The 23,958-nt window shown below is 41.5% G+C and overlaps 2 protein-coding genes across 2 annotated transcripts in view; one reads left to right on the top strand and one right to left on the bottom strand.

The window, feature by feature from the left end:
* atp8b3 (ATPase phospholipid transporting 8B3) overlaps positions 1-23,958 on the top strand; it is a 44,400-nt gene that overhangs the window by 11,521 nt on the left and 8,921 nt on the right. The window contains exons 2-18 of the mRNA XM_053431481.1: positions 6,566-6,656; positions 9,840-9,957; positions 10,334-10,423; positions 10,694-10,755; positions 11,103-11,194; positions 11,344-11,457; positions 13,122-13,220; positions 13,838-13,899; positions 14,882-14,954; positions 15,057-15,127; positions 15,813-15,904; positions 18,148-18,306; positions 19,944-20,032; positions 20,126-20,310; positions 20,818-21,026; positions 22,895-22,926; positions 23,026-23,182. Coding sequence (XP_053287456.1) covers positions 10,731-10,755; positions 11,103-11,194; positions 11,344-11,457; positions 13,122-13,220; positions 13,838-13,899; positions 14,882-14,954; positions 15,057-15,127; positions 15,813-15,904; positions 18,148-18,306; positions 19,944-20,032; positions 20,126-20,310; positions 20,818-21,026; positions 22,895-22,926; positions 23,026-23,182 — 1,459 coding nt within the window. The 5' untranslated portion in view covers positions 6,566-6,656; positions 9,840-9,957; positions 10,334-10,423; positions 10,694-10,730. The remainder of the gene's footprint in view (positions 1-6,565; positions 6,657-9,839; positions 9,958-10,333; positions 10,424-10,693; positions 10,756-11,102; positions 11,195-11,343; positions 11,458-13,121; positions 13,221-13,837; positions 13,900-14,881; positions 14,955-15,056; positions 15,128-15,812; positions 15,905-18,147; positions 18,307-19,943; positions 20,033-20,125; positions 20,311-20,817; positions 21,027-22,894; positions 22,927-23,025; positions 23,183-23,958) is intronic.
* On the bottom strand, positions 484-2,184 carry si:dkey-172o19.2 (uncharacterized). Its single transcript, XM_053430708.1, has 2 exons — positions 2,100-2,184; positions 484-1,426 (listed from the first exon to the last, which is right to left on the bottom strand). Exon 2 carries the CDS (start codon positions 1,420-1,422, stop codon positions 484-486), a length of 939 nt encoding a protein of 312 aa, XP_053286683.1. The 5' UTR covers positions 1,423-1,426; positions 2,100-2,184.

The raw sequence follows: 23,958 nt of genomic DNA, 5'->3' as shown, positions 1-23,958 counted from the left end.
TTTTTTCAAAAGTAGAAACAGGTTCATCCAGATCCACGCACTTTGCTATAGTTTGTTTAATATTGCTGCCTTTAACAAAAAATGTGCACAACAACAAGATGCAGTAAAGAGAGATGTCTAAAAAGTGAAATAAACTTCAAGCATTCAGTGGAGATGTGCTGGAAAACACACAGTGTGAATAAAGGGAAATACCAACAATCCGCCAGTTTCACTGCGTGGCTCAGATAAATAGTAGAAATCCAGCTGTGATTAGATTTATCTTCTAAATATCCCTAAACAATCATGACAAGGAAAGATAATTTATTGTCAAAATATCATTATATAAGTCCCGTTGTTAAATGGAGCAAATTTACAACGTAATTAACTCGTGTTTTTTTTTTTACTTGTTTTTTCATTATGGCAAGTGAACAGGTTTGCATCCGTTCGTATCAAATTATAAATCCTCTTTGATTTCAGTTGATAATACTAAATATTGCTTCGATATCAATAATAGCGTCTATCAGGACTGAGGTGCATTACGACTTGAGACAGCCCCGCTGCAGCGCTGCTGACCCGGCTCTTAAAGTCCGCCTCCACCCCGGCGCCCTGGCCCTGTCCCTGCTGGAGGTAGAGAGGGGCCCGTGGCCCGTAGAAGGACCACCAGGGCAGCAGCAGACGGTCACACTTTTCAGAGGGACTCGGGTGGGGCAGTAGCCTGTTGACAGGTGCGTGTGACGGGGTGGAGGCTCGGTGCAGGACGCCATGCGCGCGGATGGCGGAGACGTGGCTGTAGGTGGGGATGTCCTCGCTGGAGGAGACCTGACCCTGACGCCGGGCCTCCATCTCTGCCTCAGCTGACCCCGGTGGACTAAAAGCAGCAGCACCTTTATTGGAGCCGAAACAAGGGAAGGGGTGACTGGCTGTTTCCTGATGCCTCGCACCCAAGACAGGAAACCCAGGGGTGCTCATGCAAAGTCCTGGCGGGAGGAGAGCAGGGGTGAGAGCGGGCGAGGAGGACCAGGTGGAGGCTGCAGCAGCTGCAGCTTCGGCCGCCCCTGCTCTCAGACTCTGGTACTGCAGACTGAGCACATGGGCGCGCAGCTGTGAATTCTCCCGGCTCAGGGTCAGCAGCTGGTCCTCCAGCACCAGGTCGCTCAGCCTCCTCCTGTCCCTGGACCGCTTCGCCGCCTCGTTGTTCTTCCGTCGCTTGTCCCAGTAGTTGGAGTCTTTCATGTCGTCCGGGGTCATCTCCCTCCTGCGGCGTCTCAGGGAGCTGCTGAAGGTCCGTAAGCGGAGAGGCCGCTGCCGGGGACGTAGACCCGAGAACAGATGCTGATGACCAGGATCTTCTGCAACAGGGTCCGTGGAGGAGGAGGACGACGAGGAGGGCGAGCATGAGGAAGATCCTGCCCTTGCAGCACCAGGGCTCCTTATTGTGGACATGGCACTATAGTGGTGAATAATAAATCAGTCAATCTCTGTTCAATCTCAAAGTTGATCTTCTACCTTGCTTAGTGGTGCGGGAGGTATCAAACAAATCCCTTTGTTAAAGTACAACAGGTTTCAGTTGACCGATTCCTCTTTAGTTTTTGATTACCACCGTAACAATGTAACGTAGTGCTTCGTTCAATGTCGTGGAGTGACATATATTTTTTCTATATGTGATGGTGAAAATAAGTCAATAGCAACGTACTTAACGAATACAAAATGTGTCTCAGCCACACCATTAAATTGACGCAATAATAGCAACAACAACAACAACAACAGCAATACAAATAATAATAATAATATTAATATATATGCAATTCTGCAGGCACTTTTTAAACCCAAATTACCCCATTTTGCACAGTTTGGAGCGTAGGACTTCTTGGCTGCTCGTGATGAAATGTTTTACACAGTGGTAAATTGTACTGGATCTGAACACTTCCACCATGTATACACGTATTCTATAACAGCAAACAACTGTCAAGCGTTGGGTTTGTTTTTGATATTTGTCTCTGAAGTATTTTAAGATTTATTTCAGATGAAAAAGAACGTTAAGAGCGAATGACTTAATGGAGCCATTGTTTCCCATTGTCTACAAACGTATTCAAACCTGGAGATTACAAAGTGAAACTGACCTGCAGTGAAAAGTCGACACCTGTGAGATGATCGGCTTTAGTTGAGCAGTGAACTCCCAGCAGCGCTCAGGCTCCGTCACACAGCTCAGATCTTCACTCAGTGATTTCCTCTGTCAGGTCTCTCGATGTTTCGCATCTGCTGCTCTGACCTGTCAATCACAGCCAATCACGTCGCTTCCTCGTGTCTGTGTACAGAGACCGATGAGCCAACTTCAGAGAGCGAGGCACTGGAATGAGTCACCAGCTGCCATACTTTTCAAACGTATGTGGAACTGTTTCAAATTACATAGCAACAGTTTTCATATAGAATTGCATTAAGTCAAAGTCAAAGTGAACTTTATTGTCATTCAGAATATACAACAAATGCACAGCAGAAATAAATTGTGTTTCTCCTGCAGCTCCATGTGCAAACAGAAAAGGGCAAGTACACTTAACACAGGGGTGTCCAAACTAAGGCCCGCGGGCCATCTGCGGCCCGCCATCCATTTGAAATTGGCCCGCCTCCAAAAAAAAATAATTTTAAAAATTTTAAAAAAATATATAATTTTTTTATTTTCAAACTAACAATTTAGTAGTACTTTAATGGCACTAACTTATAGCACTTTGTATTTTAGCTCTATTTTTGAATATATTGTACTTTCTTGATTCTTGTTGTTCTGGGTTTGTACTCAAATGCACTTATTGTAAGTTGCTTTGGATAAAAGCGTCAGCTAAATGAAAGGTAATGTGATGGACTATGGCCCACTGTATTGCAGCTGTCCCTCAGAACGCAGCCACGCCCCCCCCCCAACTGTCAACAGTCCGCTCCAGGGCAGGGGGGCGTGGCGCCGTGAGTGGCCCGGACCTTCGTATTTTTTCTATATGTGGACCTCGGAATAAAAAGTTTGGACACCCCTGACTTAACACAACAGAAAAATACATCATACACAGACGTTTAGAGACGTACAGATAAACTAAGCCATAAACAATACAAAATACACGTAGAAACGTGATTATTAAAATGTACCGATGGGGGATTATTGCAATAAGATGGATAAATCACACAAAGAGGCTGTCTTCAAGTTTGCGGTGGTATTTGATTTCCAATGGGACCCTAAAGAGGAATGAATCTGTTGCACCATAACACTGACACCCCCTTGATATACAGTAGATCACATCTAAGGCACTCTGCAGGTTGTCCCAAATCTCCTGGTGAACTCTCTGCAGTCGCCTGAAGCTGTCTCCATGTCTTCTTCTCATTTAATGTGATCCCAGACTGACTTCATGATGTTGAGATCGGGACTCAGGGGAGCACACCACCTGTAGCAGGACTCTCTGTTCTTCTTGTCACTTAAGTTCCTTCTTTAGGACTCCGGCTGTGTTTCTATGGTTGTTATGTTTCTTCAGAATGAATTTGAGAACAATCTCTTTGGAGGGTATTGCGAGATGAATAGGAATCCAAACTCTGAAGTCCCTAAAACCTGTGTAGAGTTCACTATGTGTTGTGCTCTTGGTTTTTCATCATTGTGAACATTCGTCAAATCACACGTAGGTCACTGTTTGTCAAACATGACACACTTTTCAGAGACACCGTTTTGGTGACACTTTCCCAATTTTGTGAAAGTCCCTCAGGGCATTTGGAAAACACCTGTTCAAATGGATTATAGGAACTTCACATGACCCGCACTTGTAGTTTTTTGGTACTTACAGTCAGCTACACCAACATTTTGAAAGTAGAAAAATAATAAGTTTATACAGAGACATTGCAATATAGGAAAGGCCCCGAGCCCCTGAGAACAGCTGATTACATTAGTCCACAGCAACGAAACTCCTTAAATGGACAATTTACAGGAGACTGAAACAACACCATGGTCAGAGACCTCTTAATGAGACCCCAACTTTTTGCCAAAACATATGTCATTTGAGAGATTTGGTTGTAGACTAGAATGTAGGGCCCCCAGGTCCCTTTTAGCTGAGGCCATCAAAGTCACTTGAAATGCGGCTGTGTTTGTATGAAGTGTGATCTGACCACATCAAACGGCAAAAGATGTATTGTTTTCTGAAAGGCCAAAATTGAAAGCAGCGTGAAAAGCCAACAGTCACTTTATCATTTTGACACAGGGAGACAATGGAGCACATTTTCAGACAGTCTCTCGTGTAAAACTGATCAGTGCATGTCTGTGGCTTGTTTGGAGAGAGTTCATTCTGAAACCTCAGCAGTGTGATGTGATCTATAAACGGAGCATGTGCACACAAATGGTCAGTCACTGACAGAGTGGGTGTGCATGCTTGTATTGGAAAGTGATAGAAGCATTAAACCAGTGTCTGACGGGTGTATTTAATGGACTCAGCCCCTCAAAGCCGATGTTTGAGAGGTTTTGGGCGGAACTGAAACCTTTTGGGCATCGGAAGCTGCCACCTTCATGCCAACATGTTACAATCTAGCAGGTTGCATGCCCTCACAAGGCAGTGGGCCGACAGCTGAAGCTACATGAAATGTTTTATATTGTCTGTATGTTGTCACAGTATCATCTCTGCAATGCATATCACCTACGATGCTATCACCTCTGCTTGTAAACCTCCCCCCCAAAAAAACTCAAACAGATGTTTGCTTCTGACTCACGGTGACCACAGAGGCCACAGTCTGCAATGTTCCAACAGACAGGTTAGTCTTTCGGTAAGAAGATGATCTCCAGATAACGACAATACACAGAATAAAACAGCAGTTCGAATTATTGAAATGATAATGATGTAATAAGGGTTAGAGAACCATATTGATTTCTGCTCCTCAATCTGAAAGCTTTGATTTGCAATAAGACATGTGCATGTGCACATACACGCACACACGCTTACAAAAGACGGCCCCCAACTCAACTTGTAGCACCAAATGTTAAAATGTTTCTGAAGGTCATCCAGTCCAGTATAATTGTAAAATTCAAGTCGATGTACATCAATAAATCCAATACATTCATAACTGATATTTGAGTGTTTTTTAGATAGAAGTCATTGTCTGAACTGCACAGATGACGAGCACGCTCCGAAAGCGGGTCCATCGTAGTGGGCATGCATCACTTGTTCGTCACCACTGCCACTTTCTCATTGTGTGGTAACACCCACATCCTGACTGCAGAGCTGCAGATGAGTTCTCTTCATGTCGACAATCTGTTTACAACAGAATACGTCTTGAATGCGTTTGACAGCGATACAGTTCTGACAGGGAGTCGTTTAAAATCCCATAAAAGCCACAACCAGCTGATTGTAGCGCAGCGCTGTTCGGAGCTGTGCCTGTTTCCCAGAATACGGAGACAGTGGACCTTCCTCACCGTCACAGGATGAGGTGGATGTTATTCAATTTCAACAAAGACACACAGAAACAGCAAACTACTGCTTTCACATGTCGTAGATGTAAATGTGTTGACTCCTCTCGCTCGGTGCTGGTGTAAACGTCTATGCTAAGATTTCTTTCCATTAACACCTTCATGTATAATTTAAACAATGACAGTTATCTGCTTTCTAAACCAGCATTTAATCTGAAGCTATTGTACTGTTAGCACCTAGTGTAAACCCTATGTGTTTGCGTTTAAGTTTTTTTTTTTGTTGGTGATAGTTTTCTGATACATTTTCTGATAAACCCAACAAATTGTTCATGTTCAGTGAACAGTTTATTAATTTAATAAATCCGCAGTTTCTTTGAGTTTCGTATTTGCGTTCTGTATATTCGCAAACCAGTTGCTTCATTCTGATCATCAGTGGTATCAATATATTATCATATGTTCCTTTTAATGGTGTTCTAGAAATCGTATGCAGCAAGTCTTTGAATGAAGTTGAAGTTGTTACATGTGATCAATTTTACTTGTACTCCGCCACAGAGGTGGTTTTCATCTTTACTTATTTTTTGGTTAGTAAGCAGGATTACATTAAAATACTGCATGGATTACCACAAAACTTGGTGGAACCATGTGGTATGGGTCTGGGAAATCCCATTCGATTTGTCACAGAATTATGTGTGTATATTGAGGGGAAAATCTGGTATCGATGAGTGTGGGCAACTTTGTGTGGATTTCAATATGGTTGTATGGGGTGTAGGGGACTTGTTGGCCTTGGTGGAGGTATAAATGTGCACTTCTAGTTGCAACCTGTGATTGGGGTGCGTGGTCTGTTTGGTCTGGTCTCGCTCACGGGTTCTGTTGTGAACCCACACTACAGATTGTCAACAATGAAAGATAATACGTACATTTTTCTATCATATAGTATAAAGAGCAAACACTGTTCTCAGATCTAAAGAGTCTTTGTGTCTCCACAGTTCTCCGCAGTCTTACAAATAGCCTCTAAACCACAGTTTATCTAGACACTGACGACTGAGTCTGCACCCACACATGTCTCTGACGCCAAACAGGTGACTCATTATTTGGGGATTTAATCTAATGAATTTATTCCTGTAAACAACCCCCCCCCCCCCCCCCCCCCTACACAATCTTCCTCAACAGGCTGCTGACCTCTGTGCACTGAAAGCCATTATCACTGGAAACACCTCCACTTTGTTTTTGGCTTCCCCCTCAGCCTGCTGACCACCTGCGTGTGAGTCCCGTCGAACATGCTTTCTCTCACATGGAGGCCTTTTGTGTGATCTATTGTTGTCTGCTGGCCTGACTCCTTCTCCTCGCCTCATGGCTGAGCTGCTAACCACTTTTTACAGGAAGCTGAGCCCCAGTGAGCACGGAGGGCACATCGCCTCTCTCATTGCTGCTGTGTGACTTTTGTACAGACTTACATGAAGAGTTTACAGTAGTAATGTATGAGGTGAGATATAAGGCACAGGCAGAAAGCAATGAGAAGCTCCCCTCAGCCCAGGGTTTCCTCACAGGAGACAGAAGACACATTCAGAGATAAGAACATGCTCACATTAAACAGAAAGGCCAGGCTACTTCATTTATACAGCACACTTCATTACAAATACATTCAGCATGTGCCACACACAGGCATAGTAATAACAACAATAACAAAGCAGCATAGAGTATGCACACAGACACACACACACACACACACACACACACACACACACACACACACACACACACACACACACACACACACACACACAGAAATACACACACACACACACACACACACACACACACATGTACACACACACACGTACACACACGGTCACACTGCTCATAGGCTTGAGAAAGCAGCCCCAGGTCTTATTCCTTGGTACAACCAAGAAAGCCCTGAGAGGTCTGAACTGGACACTTCATTTACTAATGAATTGTCATGCAGCTCTAAATTATTTAAATGAAAGAAAATGTTTAGCCCGTTTACAGCACAGATTTTTCTGTGGCAACATGTTTTCTGCAGAGTATGATCCAGTTTTTATCAATAAGAAAAAAAGGAAGTGCCATTTTTCCAATCCACTTCTTCACTCTGTGGTGAGAATTTTACGTTATGTAATCTTAGCTCTAAATCTTTGATTCCTTTAATAAATGACACTTTTTTTTTTTTTTTTGTGAGGATACATGAATTCATGTTACCAAGAAATTTGATAGAAAACAATAGAGCAATAGAATAATATAAATAAATACAAATAGAGCTGAAACAAACAAGACAAACAAGGTTCCAGGTTTTAATGCAAGTAGCCAGTAGTGAGCACATATGGTAAAACCACAGAATAATTATTATTGGATTGTTCGGCCCTTCTTTAAAATCTTCACCTTATAGGCGATGAAGGTTATTGCTGAGCGTGACCTGTACCAGCAGATACAAGTGAAAGTAAGAACAGATTTAATAAAACAAGAATAAATCATTTTTATAAAACTACTATTGGCATAAAAACTTCAAAGCTTACAAAAAAATACATGTGGCATCAGGGAAATATGCAGAGATACTGTATTTAACAGCCTGATCATATATCAGCACAGGAGACCTGGCCATCATCTCTTGAGTCGTGGACACATTGATGTGACTGTGATGTAGTCAATAGATTCTATATAAATATAATTAAAATAATTATATAAAAAAAAATTGCAACTTGCAAAGTTAGCTCTATGTTTTTAGTTCCTCATTATATTTATTCCAAAACATTTACTTTTACAAATCTATTTTCTTATATTTGTCCTTACCCTTGTTTTCTTATTCCTATTCCCCGAAATAACTTGATACATCTGAAGGTTAGAATGTGCATGGACATTCCAGAGTAGAAATCATAAAATCTTGGGGTATAAAATTTAAAATAGTCAAAAGAGTGTTAGTTAGACCAGAAAACCAGATGGACTGACTTATGGCTTCCTCCTTTTTGTGTTTGACCATACTTGCACACTATAGATAATGTTTGGAGGTATATGTTACGCATTTAGATTTTAGGTACCTTTAGTTTTGTTAATATTTAGATGATTTTAGACAGTTTTGTAACATTGACTATAATTTGTGACAACCTCCCATTTTTCTATAGCTCGCTGCTCTTACCCACATATTTGAAGAATGAGAATTTGACTCGTCTTTCTGGTTGTGAGGTCGGCCGAGCAACGGTTAAACTGTGGTGGAGAAAGGAGCCTGGCCTGTTGTCATCGTTGGTGGAGGCCTTTAGGAGCGTCTATGCCACATCGGCCTAACCACTCTCAAGTTTAGGCCAGCTGCGAAAATAGATAGGAATCAAACATACACACACACACACACACTCTCATATACACACATGTAAGACGTAAGATTAACACACGTTCAGGCGCTGGCGTGTGGCCTCTGTGGGGACGTTCTCACGTACACAGGGGAAGAGATATGAGACAAAGAGATATGAAACCACATATGTACAGGTAACTGACACTGAGTGGAAATATAAATGCAGCGAACTGGCTTTTGTTCAGAGGTGCCATTGTTTACAATCTCAACCTTATTGACCCTCCTGAGGAGGATAGACTGCAGTGGGAGCGTACCTCCACCAGGTGGCATGAGATACATAAAAAGACACAATGATTATCTTGAAGACTTCTAAATAAATGATGCAGAGATCGATTGATGTTAATCCCAAATCTATACATAGAGATTAGTGTTTTTCTTTTAACTAACTTCTGCACATTCATTTCCTCTTTATAGAAACACTGATAATATATAAATGAAAACTGCGGTGATTTAAAATGAATTGTGTTAAATGTTTAATTTGAATCCTTATATATGTGATTTATTTATCATAATAGGTCAAGACTCTATTTTACTACTTTATTATTATATTGCATATAATACTATAATATATATACACATACAAATATAGATATAAATGCAAAAACAATTGTATTATATTAACTATGATGTAAAAACGCATGCATGCAATCTAATTTTATTTCTATTTAGGACAAAACACAAATAATGATTTATATTTGTGTATATGTAACGAGAGTACGTGAGAAACCAAACAAGAAGAAGTGCAGTGAATGAGTACTGGAGTACTGGGGTTGTTGGCCCAGTGTGAATGCAAAGTCCTACTGCCTTCACATTCCTGTAAACCAATACTCCCACTGTTGTCATGGCACAAAAGTACCATTACCATACAGTCACAAAGAATTCCTGTTTAGGTTACTTCCTTAATCATCCAGTTATTATATATACAATATTTCTGGGTCTGGATTGTTGTATTTTATCCCCAAATACTAGAATCATTTACATTCTTACTGTTTAAACAGCTGCAAGAACAAGTCAAACCAAACAGTGATTTGATATGCCTGTACTCCAATGGATCTGGTGCCCCTCCTCCATTCCTCTGTCTCTCCTCAGGTAAGGTGCATGGGGAGTAGGCTGTGACACCGGAGCCTTTACCTGGGAGGAGGAGGAGGAGGAGGAGCGAGGCGGGGTCGGGCTGGACAAAGAGAGTGGAGGGTGAACAATGAAACAGGTCTGTGTGTGTGTGTGTGTGTGTGTGTGTGTGTGTGTGTGTGTGTGTGTGTGCTTGTGTGTTGGGAATAGTGGTTATGAAAACAAACATGTTAATGTTAAGTCAGGTCAGTGGAGCTCCTTGATTGATTGGCCAGCTCTGTCACCCGGATATGCAGAAGCGGGTAACACTGCAGGTAAATGTATTCCTCTCTGAATTGAGCAGGTAATTTATATGTGGCTTCTTGTGATTTATTACAGAAACGAGAATGGTTAGTATACAGAACAGGCTAGTTTACTGTCTTGCTAATAATTTGGTGAGAAACATGGTTGAGGTTTTGACTAATAAGTAACAGGCAAAGTAGTCATTGCAGTTCTTTGTGTTTGAATTGTCGCAGGTTTGATGCCGACACTCGGAATCCGAGCAGCCTCAGTTCCCTCTCACCAGGATCCCTCCTCCAGCCCACAGCAGAGATTCATCCAGAGAAGTTGGTACAATATTTTTCTGTATTTCATCATAAACAAAGAATCGGCTTGAGTTGACTTAGAATTTAATATAAATAACTTTCTGTAACATCCGACAAGTGTAGGGGGGGGGGGGGGGGGTCTGTTTAGATCAGCAGTGTTTTGTAGCCTCCTGTCTGTGTTGAACGATGCTGCAGCTGAGCATGGTAACACAATGTAATGAGATACATGAGTGATTCGGACATGTGAGAATGGGACACAAGCAGCTGCTTTACTGTGCCGTCTCCCTCCAGTAGTGTTATAGGAGTCTGCAAACGTCCGCACGTCGTCATGGCCAAGGAGAGTTTTGAATCAGGTACGTCACTTTCTATCGTGCATCCTTAATATCCCCTTTATTTCTTCATCTGCGGTTTCACACTGCTGCTCCATCTCACCGAATCTACTGAGATGTAAGTGTAAGAGAGACAGAAGCTCAATATTTTTAATAGGAAATGAAACATGTTTTATATTTATATTCATCAAAACACAGAATTTCACTGTCGCAACTTGCGAGATTAAAAGTGGTCAGAATCAGTTTTACCTTCTCAATGCTGCACACCGACAGAACCTCACAAACATCCATCTGTTGTCTGCTGAGGAAAAATGATACATGAAATCACTGTGTGCAATTGGAGATGGACTGATATTCTGACTCCCTCACAGGCCTCTCATGGGAGGTGAGGGCAAACAGCCGCCACTTTCACAAACACAACCAGAAGAAATCCTTGTTGTGCTTCGGCTGGGGACGCTACGCGGTGAGTCAGAGCTGCACGGGCTTTCCTCTCCTCCACATGGCACCCTAACACCTGTTGGCAGGATGGTTAGATGTGGGTTAATGTGTTGATGTGTATGTTGTGTTTCCCTTGTGCTTCTCTCTGTCTGTTGCTCTCTCCATGGTCGTCAGGACAATGTACTGCGCAGCTACAAGTACTCCCCCGTGACCTTTCTGCCCCTGACGCTGTTCGAACAGTTCCAGCGGGCGGCCAATCTCTATTTCCTTCTCATGGTGGTGATGCAGGTCAGAAAAGGACACAGTTGTATTCTCTCTGTTCATGTTGGCACTGAAAAATCTGACCCGTGGTTTAATGAGCAAAGTTGCAGCATTGGCTGTCTAATGTTGACTCTATTCGAGCTAGAGGGGCACATGTATTGCATCAGATATATATAAACATATATGTACACAGATATTTTCTTCAAAATGTTTACATTAAACATGGGCAACACATCCATTCTCTGATATAGTTGAAATAATTTTGATACTGTACAGTAACCTAAAAATACATGAAAACCGGATCAATTTCCAGATCAATCCTTTGCAAAAATATTGGCACCAGATGTTGAATTATTTTCTGAACCAACTCTGCATTATTTCTTGATAAATTCACAAAACTAGAAAATCTAAAGATTTTAAGAATTTAAATAAACCCTGAATCAGGCCCCTGATCTGGTTTTGCACCAAACTTAGAGGCTTCTCCACTGACCCAGATCACATCCTACCCCCAGGTTTCCTGGAAATCAAGTAATTTGTGTGCAATCCTGGTAACAATCAAACAAACACAGATGAATACATACTCCTTGGTGGAGGTAAAAAAATAAAACATGAAAAGCAAATCAAAGTTGTACCGTGTCTGGATTGTTTATAGATAACTGGATTTCCTCTGAGTTCCCAGACAAACCTATGTCACAGGAGTAATGCTGTGGCCTCATCCTTACACATGCTCTGTTCATTTAGATTAAATGATGATGCGATACTTGCAGCTGGCCTAATACTGATTCAGGGAACAACGTGCAAGGAGAACACATCGAAAGACCAATAGAACAAATCGGTATAAAGTGAAAAAATAGTTACATATGAGAATATGTGCAAGGACAGACTTACAAGAAAAAAGGAACAATATTAAATTGATAAATATGATGGCAGTAAGAAAGAGCAGCACCTAAACAAATAACTGTAGCAATCGGCCAAGATGGGGCCTCTATTATATATATATATATATATATATATATATATATATATATAATATAATAAGATCATAAAGTTAATTAATAAAATGTAAGATGAGATAAAGGCGATGAGTATTGTTTTGCACGTACAGACCATCTGAAGCTGCTCATCCACAGCCCACATCAAGTCTCTGTGCTGCAGCCTCAGGGCTTCATCTTGAAGGAAAAACATTCTTGACCAAATACATGTCTCCCACAGGATGGATTCACCACCCTGCTATAGTGACTTAAACCGGACAACTGTTAAGAAACTCTCTTTCTCCTTTAGTAAACAGAAAAAATTATTCCTTGTAAAACGTGTTGTTTTTTAAAAAATAAACTGTGGAATTATGTTTAAAGACTGGAATCAGTTCTTTTTTTTAACCAAACAAATAGATTGAAATGTAATGAAATGTTACAATCTTGCTTATCAGTGACAAATCCTTGGCTGTGTCAACCCTCCCATCACCTCATTACCATCAACGATACAGAACAAAATCTACTTTGTGTTTTTTACTATAACAAAATGGTGGCATTACATTTAAAGGGTTATGATGGAAATAAATGTATATTTGGTTTTTATAATCACAGCTGATGTTGTGTGTGTGTGTGAATGTGTGTGTGTGGTTTATACAATGAGTGTGTTTACTTTTTTTCTCTCTCCTCCTCTGCGTGTTTGTGCCTACACATCGTTTGCAGTGTGTCCCTGTCATAGCATCCGTGCCGTGGTACATCACCATGATCCCGCTGTTCCTCGTGCTGGCCGTGCGAGGCAGCAAAGACCTCAGCGATGACATGGTGAGCACGCCACTCACTTTTTCGGGGGGGGGGGGGGGGGGGGCGGGGGGGGGGATGGGGGGGCTGGAAGATGGACTATCCCTCCATGATCTTAAACACATACATACGACCGGCCGCAAGCAGGCATTTAGGCACCTGGCACTTACGTGTACTCTTTTCTCTCCTCCATTGTCCTCATTGACTCCTTGTCCTCTCCACATTGACAAAACCAGTCATCCCAGCAGCATTAATTTTCCCTGCTATCATTAAAGCTTTTCCTTTTAAATGCAGGCGTGATGTTTTGCATGGAGAATTCTCTGGTTAAGTGCATCACTGAGTTACGGTCGTTAACAGCTCTGGGTGAAACGCTTGCTTGACCCCTCTCTATTGACTAATCATTTAGGTGAGGGTGTAAATCTCCCAGCTGGTGTCACTGTGGAGCCCCGTAATGGCGTTACTCCTCTCTCCTCTCTCCTGTCCAACCTTTCACGGCCACCCTCTCTCCCTCTCACACGCTCCCTGTCTATCACTCTCATTCCTCCTCCATCCTCGACACACTGCTTAATCCATCTCCTTCTCTCCTTCTCCCTCTTTCCATGGGTCTGTCTCCCTCTCTTCTCCCTCCATCCCTTGTCCAGGCAAGGAGACGCAGTGACTCTCAGATTAACTCCCGACCCTGTGACATACTCATCTCCCAGAGGTGAGGACAAAGACAGTGTTTTATTCTCTCAGGACTCGGTGCAGTTTCCATCTAAAACGGCCCTCTAATGAAGCTCTAATGAAGTGTGAATGAGAGAATCCCTAGATGGTCCCTTTGTGCAATAAAGCAGGACAATAACACACTGTTTCGGATTGTCTGCACAATGACCAGTTTCCTGATGACATATTTACATATATTTACTCCATTGTGTTTCTGACTGTGCTTGATTTCTGATGTTTTCCTTTGAGCTGACATTTACAGAGAGGAATTTATACACTACCTTCCACTGTGCTGTAACTGCACGGGAAGTGGATTGTTTTCATAATATCAGACAAAGAGAGTTTGCTTTTTTCATCCAGATCCATGAATTATTCTGTGTCAGAGAATTAGTGAAAAACTAAAAAAAAAAAAAAGTCTCACAATGTTAAAGAAAGTGCTAAAAGGAAATGTGATTAAAAAAAATCCTGGATTCGATCCAGGCCCAAATTTGATTGGTTCTCTCTTGGACCTTGTCTCATCCTCCCACAAAGTTTTATGTAAATCTGCGCTGTAGTTTTTTCTTAATTCTACTGAAAATAAAACTAACTTATAAACGGACAGGGGCGGAAACATCAGCTCTTTGAATATATGTAAATATAGGTCTGCTTTGCCTTTGTCACTACAACCAGGATTTTGTTATGGTTGTAATGCCTCTGTCATTACTGATAAAATCAAACCTTCCACATCACATCGTCTCATTTATAACTTGTGATTTACATCGACGTTGAATAGTGTTTGTCCAATTTAGGGGACGTTTAGTCCACCATTTTAAATTCTGGTGGGGGAGATATTTTATTTGTGTCTTTGTCTCTAATAAATTGATAAATCTGATCAATTTCAAGTCGAGCGTGTTGTGCTTGTAGAGTAATTATGCTTTTAGAGACAAGCAAATATTACCTTTTATTTTCAAATGTAAATACTGCTCATCTGTTCTATGCATCAGTTTCCAGTCGGCACAGTGGAAGGACCTGTGTGTGGGAGACGTGCTGCGGATCCACAGAGACCAAGTCATCCCAGTAAGACGCTTAATTTACAAAGACAAGAAGGAAAACAAAGTGTCTGATCAATTAACTGTTAGTTTGTCCTACTCGGCTCCCATTTACTTCCTTTCCTCACAGGCAGACCTTCTCCTCCTCTACAGCTCAGAGCCTCACAGTTTGTGTTATGTGGAGACGGCGGACATCGACGGGTAAGCCTCACAGTCGGCTGTATCAGTCGGTTCACTCTGATTAATGCCTCATTCTGCTGAAATTTGTTTGACAATCAATTTTGAATTTGATTCATCTTATAAAGACTATAAGTTATTTATATGATTGTATTAACTATACAATGTCATTTTGGCAATAAAACAGATAAAAAAAGATTATACAATAAATGTTAATGCAGTCTTAATTTTATTCTCGATTTGAAATGTCACACAATTAAAATATATTATAGTTAAAAATAATAGCACAAAAATGTATATGTTTTAAGAAGTGATTATATTGGTGATACTATGTTGGCTGCCTGAGGTCTACAGTTCTTGGGTCTCAATGCAGAAACTTGATCAGTGTAATCCTCAAGGGAACAAACGTGATCAGTGAAAGATTGGTGTCAGTTTGTGAATTGTCATTTTGTCTTTTTACCGTAACGATGATTTGGTTTGTTGCACGGTCAAGACAGTTATATGAGCCTTTATTTTTAAGAGGTAAAAGGTCTTAATTAATTATTTCTCTCGATTGTTAAACTTGATAGAAAACATCAAATTTTGCTTTTAAAACCGTAAATTAAGAATACAAGACTCTTTGTGTAATTATTCAAACTTGCCTTGTCTTTTCAGTGCTGTATCTGTTTTGTGGGTTCATTGAATTGACAGTTGTTTCTTCCCTGCACAGTGAGACCAACCTCAAGTACCGGCAGGCGGCCGGCGCCACACACTCTGAGCTGACCTCTCACCCCGTAGAGGAAACCCTTGCCGCATTCGATGGTGGTGTTTTCTATTAAGAATGCAGATTCCACATATGCTCATTTTAAAGTACAATAGAAACTAGGGCTACGTTGTAGCACTTGCGGGCCCGAGCACCCGCACGTTGAAGCCTGTTGCGGTCGGTGGAGAGAGCGATCGATGACCAAGCGCACATCATCGATCGAGCATGCACTTCTCCACGTTGCATGCGTTTTGCGCTCTGCGGCAGTAGGTTTGCCAGTAGGTGGCGCCATCACTATTATTACACACAGACTTATAGATCTGTTCAAGTAGCCGCTCTGATGTAGCGTGAGCAGTTTCGTGTCAATTGGAAAATTTTACCACAATGTAATTTTCACACTGATCAGTAGGTGGCGCTATGACCCTGAACTAATGTTTATATATGGAGCTGTTCAGATCAGGATTGTGATCATAGGTCAGAAGTTTGGAGCCGGTTGGATAAGGCAGTGTGGATTAACAAAGTACTTCCTGTTTCATGGATAATCAGTAGGTGGCGCTATGACACTGAGGAAATATTGACACATAGAGCTGTTCAGGCTTGTACTCTTATCATGTGACAGAAGTTTGGTAGTGATAGGACAATGCACAGTGGACTTATGAAAACATCGTGTCCTTTGGCGAAGGATGATCCTTCGCCGCACCTCAATGTTTAAATGGTTTGAGGAAATGTCACAATTCTGACCTTGATTCAATGACTTGACTGAGCTCATTTGAGCTGTATATCTTAAAGCAGTCAGGAGCAGTTCATCAAAGAATAAAACATGTCAATTCATGTTGCCACCAGGGGGCGCTGTGATTTCAAGTCATAATTTCTGTGTAGATGTCATCAAGCCGGAACTCTTGTCTTGCATGTCTAGTTTGGACTCGATTGGACAATGTATGTCCGAGATACAGAACCTCGTGTTTTGATGGCGTTTAATCAAACTCAAGACGCCACGCCACGGTCACACGGTGTGACGAAAGGTCAATCTCTTAATCACTTTTTATCTCCATCTTGTTGTGATGGCACTGATCTTAATTTGAAGTTAATCTGATGAAAGCCCTGGGACAAGTGCATCAAGTAAAAATGTGGAATATGGAAAAAAAATGGCCACTTAATCCAAAATGGCGGCCTCCCTGTTTGGTCAAGCATACCTATCCAAGATATTTTTTTGTTTGTTATGAAACGACACATGTCCCGATAGATTTGTATAAATGTCGGCCATCGTAGTGCCGGGGTTGCCCTATAGGGGGCGCTGGTCAGTTTTTTTGCCACGCCCATTTCTTAAAACCATATGAATATCTTCAGGGGGGGGCTGTTGTTACACACATGTAGTTTGAGAGAGATAGAATCATGAACACTGAAGTTACAGCAATTTCGTGTTTCACGGCGAGTTGATGAACTTTAATGCCACGCCATTCATATGGCGTTTGACGAAAAGTCACGGTAATCTTATGTCTTCATTGTCACTGTCTTGGGACCCATTTGATACAGTTTGACATGGTTGAGGTCAGTGGATGAGGAGAAATTCATCCAAGTGTAAGACAAGCAAAAAACAAGACATTTCCTGTTGCCACCAGGGGGCGCTGCGGTTTTAAGTCATCATTTATGCATAGATGTCATCAAGCGGGGACTATTGTCTTACATGTCTAGTTTGGACTTGATTGGAACATGTATGTCCGAGATACAGATGCCCGTGTTTTGATGGTGTGTAACCAATTTTTAACGCCATGCCACGGTCACACGGTGTGATAAAAAAAAAATCCCTCAATCATTTTTTATCTCCATCTTGTTGTGATGACACTCATCTGAATTTGAAGTTGATCTGATGAAAGCCCTGGGACAAGTACGTAAAAGTAAAAATGTGGGATATTGCCAAAATGGCCACTAAAAGCAAAATGGCGGACTTCCTGTTGCGTTTTTCATAATGCTCCATGAGACTTTTTTTCATGACTGGTCACGATACACCTATATCCAGATTTTGATGAAAATCCGTTATGTGGAAACCTAGGGGCTGGTTCCAGGGGGCGCTGTAGAGACATTTTGCCACGCCCAATTCCAATTACTCCAGAATACTAAAATATCCGCAGACCTTGAATTTCCTGCAAAGTTTCATAACTTTTTGAGCATGTCTAGACCCTGAAAAAGCCCCCCAAAGGGAAATAATAATAATAATAATAATAAAAATCCTTACAGATTCAATAGGGCCTCTCACCATTCGGTGCTCGGGCCCTAATAAGGGAAATAACGTCTGATTTCACAGGTGTCGTGCTGTGTGAGGAGCCCAACAATCGCCTGTACACCTTCAGAGGAGAGCTGCACTGGCGGGGAGAGTGTCATCTGCTGGAGAGCGAGCACATCCTCCTACGGGGAACAGTCCTACGCAACACAGAGGTCGCTTATGGCCTGACCATATACACTGGTACATATAGAATCATTTATTAGGAGTAAATATGCTCAAGAAATGGTGGATAGTGGAAGGATGAGACCATTTTTGTTCATAGAGTGAATACGAGCCACACTCGATCTGGCCTGTTCGGTTCAAGGCTGAGACAGCTCTGTGGTTATATAACACTGCAGTCTCTCAACATAAAAATTATTTCTACACACATATGGGGCGAGCGTGACCTTTGACCACCGTAATCTAATCAATTAATCTTTGAGTCCAAGTGACAACTGGTCAAAATTCCATACAAGCAGACTTGAGATTTCTGGTTCAAGAGGCCAAAAACATTTCTTTTGACTTGAAGGGATTCAAGGTCATGGTAAAGTTAATATGTTCATGAGGAAAATTGTGTTTTTGTGAGGTCACACTTACCTTGACCTTTGACCATCAAATTCTAATCTGGTCATCCTTCAGTCTGAGTGAATGTTTGAGCCAGATTTCCTTGGGTGTTCCAAAAATGCAATGTTTACAACATCATGAGGTCATTGTGAACTTGACGTTTGACCATTAAAACATAATCTCTTCATCTGTGAGCCCAATTGGAAAATTTGAAGAAATACCCTCAAGACGTGCTTGAGCTATCGCGTTCACAAGAACATTGGTTCAGTGAGACCTTGACCTTCGACTCTCAACCACTAAAAGCAAATCAGTTCTTCTCTGAGTCCAAGTGAACATTTGACCTAAATTTGAAGAAATTCCCTCTAGACGTTCTTAAGACCATGTTCAAAAGAATTGGACGAACGGACCTACAACCCCAAAACATAATCCCTCCGACCGCCAACGCTCCAGAGACGTGTGTATTAAAGAAATAAAATACTCTGTTTCCACCATCCATTCACCTCCTACTCTGGCCTCCACCCCCTTCAATGACACATTTTATTATGTGGAATACATTATACTGCTAATAATGGACAGTACTTCACTCTTGCAGGAGTGGACCTGCTTTCGTCTGTCTGATTACAGGCCCCTCCCCTCCTTTAAGTGATCATTGATCGGATATTACCGAACCAGGCTGAGGTGTCACTGCTGTGACCCTTTCAGTTCTGGTGAAGCAGATCAATAGATCAAATTCTTCCAGAGATGGGTTAGACCATTCATAAGAGAAACGTCTGACCCCAGTTTAGCCTGATTATAACTCTTTACCTTCCTCACACACACACACGAACGCATGCACACACACACACACACAAACACACACACACACACTCACACACACACTTGACTGAGCTTACTTTAAATGAAGTTTGAACGAGGTTGACATGTTATCATCAGTTTGAGTCAGTTTTCAGTACTTGAACAGTTTGACGATGTGACACATTCTCAGTTTTGTCATTTTCACACCCTCGGCTTGTTTTCTTCTGGCAGCCTACGAGATACAGAGACAACACCACAAGAAAACCTAGTGTAGTACTTTATTGATCCCCGCAAGGGAGACTCTCTCTTTCCTCTGACCTCTCAGCAGCGGGGTCACACACCCCCAGAGCTGATATAGGGATTCAGCATCCTGCTCAAGGACACATGTGCAGATGCACGCTGACACTGGAACACAAACTCTCGCCCTCTGGCTGCAGGATGGCCTCCCCACATCTAATAGCAATCTTGTTCTGTACCAGGCACGGACACCAAGATCCTGAAGAACTTCGGAAAACTTAGAGTGAAGACGACGCAAACTGAGAAAGTTTTCAACTTCGTGGTGATCGGGGTGAGTGAGTGAAAGACGAGAGGGAATACGGCCGTGAAGCGCTGCAGTGAGCTGTTCATATACACTGTGTTACTCTTTATTCTGGGTTTTCAGATAGTCGTGACTTTGCTGCTGACAGCTCTGCTTCTCGCCATCGGCAGTGGTGTGTTTTCAAGTCGGGTCACGGGCCACTCAAATGTTCTGTTGGCTAACGGCAATCCAGTCTACACCGGGTTCCTCGCTTACTGGAGCTACATCATCCTGCTCAGCCCAGCTATGCCCATAGCCCTCTACATCTCGTTAGTTACATCTTCAATACTCCACAATCCGCTATGCATGCAAGGGGTGGGGATCGCAGTGTAACTTATGATACGATACACAATACAATACGATAGAATACCTTTTGCGATTAGGATCAAATCGCGATACAGCCATTCTGCGATAATAGATATCGTATCACGATACATCACAACATCGGTCTAAGTGTTTAGTGCAGGATTTGTGAATTAGTTCATTGCAATTTGGTGTCAGTTTTACAGTCTCAAACACAAACACACTGTTACTCGTCAATGTCCACATGTGCCATCGTTCCAATGTAATAACCATAAACTGGCAAAACACACACTAGATATGTATATAAAAATATAAAAATGATTAGTAAATATAAAAATTTGCTGGTGGCTTATCGATAGTCGAATGAGTCAGGATGATGATATATTGCCATATCGATATTTTGTCCTAAACCTAATGCACGCACTTGTGTTTGTGTGTTCACTGCCTTGTTTTCCATGCCCGTGTGTCCACAGGTTTGAGCTGATCCACACGGTCCACAGCTACTTTATTGGCTGGGATATAGAGATGTACTGGCAGGAGGCGAACAGACCAGCCCAGGCCAGGAACACCTCGCTGAACGAGGAGCTCGGCCAAGTGGAATACCTGCTGAGCGACAAAACCGGGACGCTAACTCAGAACCGTCTGCTCTTCAGACAGTGCTTCGTAGCTGGGCAGATCTACGGTAACAACGACATAATGGTCGTTATAATACTCATTTACATACAGAAGTAAATTTTCTATAAGAAATTTTAATTTAAGAAAACACCAACCCATAATCAGCTCGAAACAAAGTGCCTGACCTCACAGTGTACAGGCTGGCAGAGATAGAAGTTTCAACCACCATGGTTTTTCAACAACCTCACCCTCTCATAAAAAAACAAATACCTTTTTTCTCCTCGTCGCTCTGCTCTTTTATTACATCCGCCAACAAGATGTGCAGGGTTACACAAAAACTACTGAACCGATTTTATGGAAACTTAAAAGGGTCTCTTTCTTTCATATGGTGAGATAGGGTGTTATACTTGCCTTCCGAGTGCCTCTTTAGATTTACACAAGAATACAGTTTCAACAGGATGTACATAAAGTTAAGAATGGAACATGCACTCAAAATGCCTCTTTTCGTAATGTATTTAATTGTTATGTCAAGAAATAGCCATGGTTGACTGTAAAGTTGAGACGGATAACATCACTTCACTCTTCCTACTTTGAAAACTAGAAGGGCACGCCGAGAGAGCATACCTCCACTAAGGCTGATTGGCCAGTTTATTACCACGTTAAATAAACAAGTATGAGAACATCAGGATCACTATCTGGATCTGCTTCAAATTACACCTGTTCGCAGATTTGAGCATGGTTCATGTGACTGAAATGTTTTCATAACGATCTCTGTGTTATAACATGAGAAAATCCCAAGCATGTTGAGGGAGAGGAAACAAATATTCTGACCCCTTAATGGAATCCTTTCCATTTTTGCCCAACCTTCCACCGAGTTTCAAGAAAATCTGACCCTAACCCTCCAGCAAGCAATAAACAAACAGCAATTAAAACATAAGCACCTTGGCCGAGTCGAAAACCTTCGAATTAGAAACCCTGTGACAGTTATTATATTATAACATTTATTTCTAATCATTTATTATAATTATATTTCAGGGACAGTGTATATCAATAAAAACGCAATAAATATGGCAGTAAGCCAAAAGGCAAATTTCCCTCTGTGGTCCCAGGCCAGATGTAATCAAATAAGAAATTATATATATGTATATAACTTCTATATATATGTATGTTTAAAACAGTCATATTAATCAGAGATATATAATAATATAACAGTTACTTGCTCAATTCAATAGAAAAACATTTTTCTTTATAATTTCTTAATACTGCAGATCGAAACTCTGACAGGGAGCAGAATGACAGAGGCTGAACATTTTGCTCCTGGGATAAAAAAAAGAAATATTTTACTTGATAACAACAAAAGTTTTAAAGCTCTAAGGAATGGGTCCTTTAAAAAAAAACATGTGTCAGTGAGACGCTCAGATATTTGTTAACTCAAGTCTTCGTTTGGCACCTGATTGTGTCTAATCAAGAATGTGTGACGTTCAAAGATTTCCTCCTGTTGAACATGCATGTGATTTTCTTCATGCAGTATTAATTCATGAAGCACATGCAGAGTTTCCCCTCCGGCTGACAGTGGAGCAAAGATCCCTCTGGGGTTGTGGCCTGACACAAACCACAGATGAAACTCTTTCCTCAAGAGAGGGACAACAGGAGACACTTAACGTGTTCAGATTCAACAGACACGAGTCTGTCTACTAAATATTTAACAGCAGCCCACAGAAGACCAACTGTAACTGAAACCATGTCTGAATCACATCAACCATATGTCGTGTGTCTGAGCCATTTCCTGCTTGAGACCCCCTGTCTGTCTGTCTGTCTGTCTGTCTGTCTGTCTGTCTGTCTGTCTGTCTGTCTGTCTGTCACTCTGTCTTTCTTTTCTTTGCTTTCCATGTTAAATCCTTTTTCACCAGTACAATAATTTACTTACGTTCACAGGTGATGCATCAATCAGAGCAGAGGATGTGAAGGTACAATATTTTTCCTCTCAAATTTGCCCCTTTCTTCATCTAATCTTCCTTCAGATTGGAGATGTTCATGCTTATATGCCTGTTGTTATTCTTTTGCAGCCCATGGACTTGAGCTGGAACCCGTTCTCGTGCGGTGGTCTGTGCATGTCCGCTCCGAGCCTGGTGGAGAAGCTCAGAGTTGAGCAGTGTCCGCTCAGCAGGCAATTCCTCACTGCACTGTCTCTGTGTCACACTGTCATGACAGAGTGGAAGGAAGGTGAGTTAGTTAGTTAGTGTGTGTGTGTGTGTGTGTGTGTGTGTGTGTGTGTGTGTGTGTGTGTGTGTGTGTGTGTGTGTGTGTGTGTGTGTACTCGATCTTATATGTTTGTGACAAACCTTTAGAGTAAAGACTATACAGATTGAGGACATTTTTTTTTAACGGTTATGGTTGGGCATTTAGTTGTGATGGTTAAGGTCAGATGTCAGGAGCTATGGAACACATTATGCCGATGAAGGTCCTCACAATGTTTCAAAGTACAAGCAAGTGTTGTGTTGTGTGTTATAAAAACATGGCAGAAGGAGCAGCAGGCAGGTGGGGGCTGTAACAGGAGGAGAACTGTTAGTAAACTTTGAATATATAGCTAACAAATGCTAACATCCACTGTTACCACGTTGCATATTTTTTCCCAGACTCTGACATTTGGGGTCGACATCTGAACTCAATTTAACAAGTTGTAGACCTGCGATAAATAATGAATTTACTATCATTATTTTGATTGAATATATATATATATATATATTATGTCAATATAAAACTATATTGTTCATGAATAATTGTTTAACACTTACAGCACATTTTAACAACACTGCCATAATACTGCGATTACTGATGATCATTTTGTTGATTATTATCCTGCCACTAAATTTACATACCGTTTCATCTCTAGCATCCTTCCTTCAACAATTGTGATAAATCCGTCCAGTAGTTTTTGAATAATCCTGCAAACTAACTAACAAATGCAGACAAAAACATAAAATCCCCCGTGGAGGTCA

The sequence above is a fragment of the Pleuronectes platessa genome, chromosome 9, assembly GCF_947347685.1.
Source record: "Pleuronectes platessa chromosome 9, fPlePla1.1, whole genome shotgun sequence".
NCBI classification, from domain to species: Eukaryota; Metazoa; Chordata; class Actinopteri; order Pleuronectiformes; family Pleuronectidae; genus Pleuronectes; species Pleuronectes platessa.
This window is presented reverse-complemented; position numbering and strand designations above follow the sequence as displayed.